Here is an 8,783-nt window from a genome sequence, read left to right as displayed (position 1 = left end):
TTGATTGGCACGGCTTCTCACTCAGATTGGAAAGGCATGACAGAAAATACTGTTGGCTGATTTGTTGTGTGAGAAAAACATTGTTTAATGGTTGGTAGATTCGGCTGATAAGCTCTAGCGAACAAGGTGCCCATGTCAGCTCTTAATATACCCTATAATAGTTGCCTAGCTATTTGCACATGTCAGCTCTTAATAAGTACTCCCTCCATCCCAAATTGTAAGTCATTACAAGAATCTTGGAGAGTCAAAGTATTTATACGTTTGACCAAATTTATAAAGAGAAATACTAAGATTTGTAACATAAAGTGAGTATACTATGAAAATATAATTAAGAAAGAATCTAATGATACTTAGTTGATATCATAATAATAATTATTTTATTATATAAATTTGGTCATTGCTATCGCCGCACGCGCGTGCTGATCTGGGCATTGACCTTGGAAATTTACTCTTCTTGCTTTGGGCGTTGACTGCACCAGATAATTGCTATGGAGCTATCCTTTCACATCGTGGCACTGCAGCAGTGAGCCATGTGGCCTCAATGAAAGGGACACTATTACATAACAATGCCACGCCACTGCTCCAGATGTGCACGACATTACCAATGTCAAGCATGTAGAATTAACTGGTGGTACCTCGAGTTCCACACGTACGAGCACACATATAATCTGAGTTGAAGGAGATCGCATGTCATGTCATTATCACTTTAATTATCCAGACATAAACAATAGTATCGATTAAGAAAGTCAGACGCTGGATCACGATAGAATTTGAACCAATTAGCATTGCTTGTACTCAAGCAAAGCCGCTTCTAAATTTATACAATTCCTCTTTGTTTACTTTCCAACGTAACGTTCATCTTGAATTGAAGCGGCAATCTACTTCTCGACTGAGGCTGATTTTTTTCCTTGCTTAATCCATTTGTGATCTTCTTTTCCTGAAATATCCATTTGTGATATGAATAGTACTCCCTCCATTTCAAATTATAAGTCATTCCAGAAATCTTGTAGAGACAAAGTATCTCAAGTTTGACCAAAGTTTTAGAGAGAATTATAAAGAGTTTTTATTACTTTAAAAATATAATTGATGAAGAATCTAATGATACTTAATTAACATCATAAATGTTATTATTCTATCATATAAATTTGGTCAAACTTAAAATGCTTCGACTCTCGAAGATTCTTAGAATAACATATTTTGGGATGGAGGGAGTCTGTAATTAAATACCACATTTCTTTGACATTTCCAGTGACCAGTTCATATTGGTTGCCAAAATCAATCAACATTTCCATTTTGCCCTATATATATGATATGATTCTTAGCCTCAAGAACAAGCACGGTACGCCTTGTAATTCGAAAAAAAAAACACGCCTTGTGAAGTCATGATGGCAGAGACAACACTAGCTGTGTCTGTGTGGTACACCCTTCTGCTCTGCCTCCTCGCCGGCGTCGCAGTGCTCCTCACGCTGAAGACGAAGTCCATCGCCTCCGGCCACGGCGCCGGCGGTGTGAACCTGCCACCTGGCCCACGGCCGCTGCCGGTCATGGGGAACCTGCACAGCCTGCTAGGTGCGCTGCCACACCACGCGATGCGGGCGCTGGCGCGGAGGTACGGCGACGTGGTGCTCCTCCGCCTCGGGCACGTCCCCACGGTGGTGGTGTCCTCCCCGGAGGCGGCGAGGGAGGTGCTGAGGACGCACGACGCCGTCGTCTCCAACCGGCCCCTGTACGTGACCGCCGACATCCTCTCCTACGGCGGCCAGAACATCGCCTTCGCGCCCTCCGGCAGCCCGCACTGGAAGGAGCTCCGCCGGCTCTGCGCCACGGAGCTGCTGAGCCCCAGGCGCGTTCTGTCCTTCCGCCCCATCCGGGAGGAGGAGGCGGCGAGCCTGGTCCGGTCCATCGCGACGGCGGCGGCGTCGTCGTCGTCGCCAGCGGTAGTGAACGTCAGCGAGAGGGTAAAGGTCCTCATGAACGACGTCCTGATGAGGTGCGCCGTCGGCGACAGGTGCCCGATGAGGGACGAGTACATCGCCGCGCTGGACGAGGCGCTCAGGCTCCTCGCCGGGTTCAACCTCGTCGACCTGTTCCCGCGCTCGCGCCTCGCCGGCGCGCTCGGTGCCGGGGCCCTGCGAGCCGCGAGGGAGGTTCACGACAGGGTCCACCGCATCGTGCAAGCCATCATCCATGACCATGCAAGCAAGGCGGCCAACAACGATGGCGAGGGCTCTGGTGACGACGACGACGACGACATCCTCGACGTGCTGCTACGGCTTCAGCGCGATGGTGGGCTGGAGACCGTGCTCACCACAGAAGTTGTCTGCGCGGTGTTGTTCGTGAGTCACGTCACCTCGCCATTGCCATGGCTTCGTCCTTCCGGCCTCTATTGCTCTGGTATACCTGATGAGAAAAAAAGTTTCAATTTTTCCATCAGGATGTCTTCGCCGCCGGCTCAGAGACTACGGCGACGACGACCATATGGGCCATGTCGGAGCTCGCCAAGAACCCGAGCGTGATGCAGCGAGCGCAGTCGGAAGTCCGGCGAGTCCTTCAGGGCAAGACAAGGGTGGCCGAGGCGGACATCCAGGGGCGTCGTCTCCCCTACCTTCAGGCAGTCATCAGGGAGACGCTCAGGCTTCACCCACCATTGCCGCTCATCCTCCCAAGGTCCTGCGCTGAGCCGATCACGATCATGGGGCACGACGTGCCCGCGGGCACCACGGTGTTCGTGAACGCGTGGGCGATCGGGAGAGACGAGAGGTGGTGGCCTGACGCGGGCGAGTTCAAGCCTGAGAGGTTCGACGGCGACGGCGACGGCGAGGGCATGGTGGATTTCAGCGGCGGGGACTTCAGGTTCCTCCCCGGCGGCGGCGGCCGGAGGATGTGCCCGGGCTTGACGTTTGGGATGGCCAACATTGAGATGGCGCTTGTGAGCCTGCTTTATCACTTCGACTGGGAGCTGCCCGGTGGAGCGGATCCCGGCGAGCTAGACATGGATGAAGCTTATGGGATCACGGCACGCCGGAAAACTGATCTCGTGCTGAAAGCTACGCCTTTTGTTTGTCCCCACGAACTAGTGAATTCGTTCCCATGCACATTCAGCTGATTTGGCATTACGTAATCCATACCATGCGTGTTGTGAATATTCCTCTCTGCTGGGCTCTGGCGCTGTCACTTTGTCCTGAAATATGTGAAATTTCAGCTATTCTAAGTCGACCATCCTAAGTTTCGACTAAATTTGTTGAAAAGAAGAAAATACATTAGAGACATTATGAAATGACTTTTCATAATAATTCATCTCTTTGATGTCATAAATATTCTTGTTTGTCTTCCAAAAAAACTTCAAACTTTATGGTTTACTAGGAAATATGTTCGTGCATTGTATCGTTAAAAAAAAAATCTATTAAGAGCGTTTTAAGGATTGCTCCATAAACTCTTCATTTTTTTCTAGAGCAAAGGTACGTGGAGTTAGACCTGTTTGGCTAAAAATCTACGTATTTATTTATTTATTATGTTTATTTTTACAAAATTTTAAAGCTATAATTTATGTGTTCAATTACTATGATACCCATAATTTCAATTAATGTTTGTATTGATATGACAATATCTTATTAAGTCTATATCAAATTAAAACACAGTAGTTGTGATAGATTTTTTTTCTCTCATGTTGTAAAGTACCGTAGTATTTATTTTTGAGAATTACATAGTACAATACAGACGTTAAAATATATATATTTATACTCGCCCCTATAAACACGCGTCGCAGCTCCACTCCGACTTATCGTCCGCGCAACGCACTGGATATATCGGAGAAGTCAGTGACACATCGCAGCCACGCAGGCGGAGCTCCAGGCCGGGCTGGCCGTGTGAGGGGCCACGGTGGACGCTGCCACGCCGGCATGGGCGCATGGCGCGGGTGGAGGTTGTCGTACCGAAGTCGTCGGCGACGGGATATGAACTTTGACAAGGCTCAGGTAAACTGGGCCGGAAGAGTTGTTGCAAGCCCAAAATCCAAGTCTGGCCCAAATAGCGCAGCGGCAGATTGTTTAATTATTAGTGCCACATCTTCTGTCCAGTCCTTATTAAACAGGCTAATAAAATGCGATTGTGACAACCCAAGCACACGTGGCAAGCGTGTAGAGCAATTACCAAATATGAATCAAAAATTCCTGTCAAATGCTACTAGCTTAGCACCAACAGACGTATGACATGTGCGTCTAGCTTTTTATTATTTTTAATATGTACTCAAAATTACATAGATCGCACAATAAGATAACATTACCGTAAAATTTAAGTATCAATATTAAAAAAACATTAATGCAAACCACAAAGTTTATGAAACTAGCATAGTCATGGAGAGCACGACGTCGCAGGCTCACAAACTCTACTTTATTGACCTTTCCGTGATGCGGCTAAGATAGTGTTTAATATCGGCATGAAGAAATCTTCGATATCTATTTATTTCCTTTCGTGTGCCAATAAATCCACAAATAAGTTTCGCCCATATCTCCGTACCATCCTATCATGGCGCTCTCATCCAGGGAGGTGGCGGCGGCCCCGACGGCGATCTCGTCTAGGAAGGTGGCGACGGTCATGACAGTGCTTGTGGCGGCGGTTGCAACGGCATTCGAGAGCTCACGGTCGCGGCTGAGGTCACGTCGCCCGCGCGGACATCCAGGGAGGGAATCGCTGACGTGCAGGGAGGGGACGGGGGCGCGGCTGAGAAAGCGGTTGCTGCGGATCGCGGGAAATCATGGGGCATCAGGGGGCGCCTCCTACAGATCGGAGGGGATCGCGAGGGATCGGGGTGCGACCGAGAATGCGCTTGCTGTGGATCGGAGGGGAACGGGGCACGGTAGTAAAAGAGTAGGAGATCGCAATGGTCGGATGTTTCCTAAAACAGGGACGTAGACGGACGAAGGTAATAGTTGCGCCAAAAGTTATTCACCTTTAGTCTTTTTATAGTTGTAGGGAATTTTTACTATTTATTATTGTTAGTCATAAAATGAGAGAATATTTTATTATCTTATATTGATCACAAATATTATGATATTTTAACCACTGTCGCCTTGGCACCAACAGGAGTACTACATGTGCGTCTAGCTTTTTATTATTTTTTTACTATTTATTATTGTTACGTCACAAAATGAGAGAATATTTTATTATCTTATATGAACATAATATATACTGCAGTGTCTATTGATCTCAAAATATTATGATATTTTTATTCTTCTCTTAGTTCAGAAGATTTTTGCTAAGACACAAACCTACTAGTAAACTGCCGTGGTTGCAACCACTGAATTTACTACCATGAAAAACATTTGTAGATGCAAGTGTTTTTAATTTGCAAAGGCAGGTAAACCGATCACCTCAAGGCTTATTTAGCTGCACTTATATTCACCTTAGTCTACGCGTGTGTTCATGTGAATTAAGGTACGTGGATATGAGTTTATCTAAATAAAGCCTCAATGGTGTTTGTCATTGATTAATAAAAATGTGCATCTTAAGTTGTCCATCTTCGTAGTATTCAGAGACATGGGCACCTCCGTATTGTACACTAAATTATAATTAGGTATAGGACAACGAAACAAGGATCTTGTTTAAAAAAAGAAACAAGGATCTTGAATTTTAGAGGAAACTTGATGTTCCATAATGATTTATTTAAAGGCGTAGCCATTTGATTTACTACTCTTTGTCCATGTGTGCCTTAACTACAGTATTTAATTTTTCTTGTTGTACATTTTTTTTCCAACAACAGACGCTCTGATTAATCTTATGTACCTAAATTTTTTGGCACTACACGTACACGCTAACAATCTTGTGCATTGGTGGAACCTATGCATGCATCTTCAACAACAAGTAGCAAGCGACGTATGACTTGGAAGGTTACACAAGATATAGGTCAGCCCAATCTCAAAGTGCTTGGTGAATCGACTTAGACCCATTCTGGATAGTATCATATCAGTTGAGCAGAGTGCTTTTGTCCCAGGAAGACTTATTACAGATAATGCTTTGATTGCTTTTGAATGTATTCATGCGATTCAAAGAGGCAGTGGCAGGAATTTTTGTGCGTATAAGCTGGATTTGTCGAAGGCGTATGACCGGGTTGACTGGGGATTTTTAAAAAGCTTGTTGGAGAAGCTAGGCTTTCAAAGTCAGTGGGTGCAGTGGATCATGACTTGTGTTTCGACCGTACGCTACTCAGTACGCTTCAATGGAGTGCCGTCACGCTCCTTCTCCCCATCACGTGGTTTACGACAAGGTGATCCTCTCTCACCATATTTATTCTTGTTAGTTGCTGATGGTCTCTCTACTTTGTTAAAGCACAGTGAAGGGCTTGGTGAAATTGATGGCCTCAAAGTTTGTCGGAGGGCACCGAGTGTGTCTCATCTATTGTTTGCAGATGATAGTTTATTGTTTTTCAAGGCGAACATGGAGCAGGCCCAGGCTGTTAAGGCAGTGATTACTACTTTTGAAAAAGACTCTGGACAATTACTAAGTCCAAACAAGTGCTCTTTGCTGGTAAATGAAGATCTGGATGGCGCAGTCTGGGAGCAGGTGCGCTCAGTTTTGGGAGTGGAAAGAGTTGATTTTGAGGCCAAGTACTTGGGACTGCCAACTCCAAATGGACGGGTCCGGAGAGGGCTATTCCAACCCCTCGAGGAGCGCTTCCACAAAAGAATGATCGCTTGGAAGGAAAAATATTTATCTGCAGCAGGGAAGGAGGTGTTGATCAAAACGGTGGCTCAGGCCTTGCCAATTTATATTATGAGTGTTTTTAAACTTCCTCTAACTTTGTGTGATGAACTCATGAAGCAGATTCGTGTTTTTTGGTGGGGTGTTGAGAAGGGTCGAAGGAAGGTGCAATGGATCCCATGGGAAAAATTGGTGCTGCCGAAAGGTTTGGGTGGTATGGGCTTTAAGGATCTTCGCCTGATGAACCAGGCGCTGCTCGCTCGTCAGGCCTGGAGACTTGTGGCTTTTCCTGATAGTCTTTGTGCAAGGGTGTTGAAAGCTAAATACTATCCCAACAGTAAACTTCTAGACCGGGCTCCGGCCGATGATGCGTCACAGACATGGAGAGCTATTGAATATGGTTTGGAGCTGCTAAAACAGGGTGTCATTCACCGGATTGGTAATAGAAGATCGACTCAGATTTGGCGAGATAACTGGCTGCCAAGAGGGTATGGACTGAAACCGATTGGTCCTATGCGCTCTTGTCGGCTTCGATGGGTGCATCACCTCATTGATGACAGTGGTGCTTGGGATGAAACGGTTGTTCGGAGGTATTTTTTTCCTTGTGATGCTGTTGAAATTTTTAAGATCAAGTTGCCTGCTCATGAGACCCCAGATTTTGTGGCCTGGCATTATGAGAAGATGGGTTATTTTTCTGTTCGCAGTGCTTACAGGTTAGCTGTCCGAAATTTCTATGGGGCTGTTAATATTGCAAGTAGTTCTAGTTCTGTTGAAGGTCGGGCTGGATGGAAGAAATTGTGGCGGATTGATGTGCCATCCAAAGTCAATGTTTTTGCTATGAAGGCTGTTAACAATGGTCTGCCTACTCGTGTTAATAAGAAACACCGCCACCTTGAGCAGCAGGATATATGCCAGATATGTGGGCAATATGCTGAAGATGTTTACCATGCCTTGGTGGCTTGTCCACATGCTGTGTCCCTGCGGCTGGCTATGAGAGAGCACTGGGTGTTACCGTCAGAGCAGATGTTTGCTAAAGTTGATCTAGAATGGTTGATGATGCTGATTCACAATAATTCTCCAGAGGTACTGGCAAATGTTTTTATGCTCTTTTGGCACACTTGGAGTATACGAAATAAGGTGATCCATGAAGATATATGTCCTTTTATTGCCAGCTCGGTCACCTTCCTAACCAGGTATATGACATCTCTGAATAATATCCGACATCAGACTGAGCACATGGATGCCAAAGGAAAATATTGTGCAGTGTCTGGGGCTAGTAATGCTCAGAGGCAGATTTCACATCAGAAGAGGAAATGCTGGGTGTCACCACCGCAGGGTTCTTTTAAGATCAATGTTGATGCTGCGTTTGATCAGCTATCTAGTGATGCTGCGATAGGGATTGTGATTCGAGATTGGCATGGCTCCATGAAACTTATCGCCTGGCGCTTTTTATCTCATTGCAGGGACGCTGAGGAGGCCGAGGCGACAGCATGCCTAGAGGGCCTTCACATGGCTTTGAGATGGCCACATGTTCCGATGATCCTGGAATCTGATTGTCAGTCGGTGGTTGCCAAATTTTATGCCAAGGGTTGTGATCGTTCTGCCTTGTGGAATGTCCTTGCGATGATGCACGACGCCGGCGCCAGCTATGCAAATTAGAGGTTGTTAAGATTAGTAGGGATCAGAATAATTTGGCGCATGAGTTGGCGCGTTTTGCTTCTAGGTCTAGGGAGTGTCAGTGTTTTTTTGATCGTTTTCCAGATTGGGTTGTGTCCCTCTCTTGTAAGGATGTTACTTAAATTTTAATAAAGTTTGTTCCATTCGCAAAAAAATAGGGAAGAAGTATATTATTGACCATATTGATGTATTATCGAAGTTTGATATTGGCCATCAACTCAAAAACTAGATATGTTTTGGCTCTATATAATTATCTATCTAGTGATACCAATAACTTATATTATTCCGTTATAGAGACTATCAAACGTGTATACTAGCCGGACACCATTCATCCGCACTAGAACTTCAAAGTCCGCACAAATAAAAAAAAAACTCTTGAGTAATTATCTACATTGTGATACCCAAAATGT

The 8,783-nt window shown here is 45.6% G+C and overlaps 1 protein-coding gene across 2 annotated transcripts; it reads left to right on the top strand.

The window, feature by feature from the left end:
- On the top strand, positions 1,289–3,140 carry LOC8079745 (ent-cassadiene C2-hydroxylase). 2 transcript variants are annotated; one of them, XM_021461173.1, is made up of 2 exons: positions 1,289–2,336; positions 2,417–3,140. In XM_021461173.1, exons 1-2 carry the CDS (start codon positions 1,383–1,385, stop codon positions 3,104–3,106), a joined length of 1,644 nt encoding a protein of 547 aa, XP_021316848.1. In that variant the 5' UTR covers positions 1,289–1,382; the 3' UTR covers positions 3,107–3,140. The 2 variants fall into 2 exon arrangements, with proteins under 2 accessions (XP_021316848.1, XP_002450437.1); XM_002450392.2 differs by having other exon boundaries at positions 1,292–2,336; positions 2,435–3,140.

The sequence above is a fragment of the Sorghum bicolor genome, chromosome 5 (genome assembly GCF_000003195.3).
Source record: "Sorghum bicolor cultivar BTx623 chromosome 5, Sorghum_bicolor_NCBIv3, whole genome shotgun sequence".
NCBI classification, from domain to species: domain Eukaryota; kingdom Viridiplantae; phylum Streptophyta; class Magnoliopsida; order Poales; family Poaceae; genus Sorghum; species Sorghum bicolor.
This window is presented reverse-complemented; position numbering and strand designations above follow the sequence as displayed.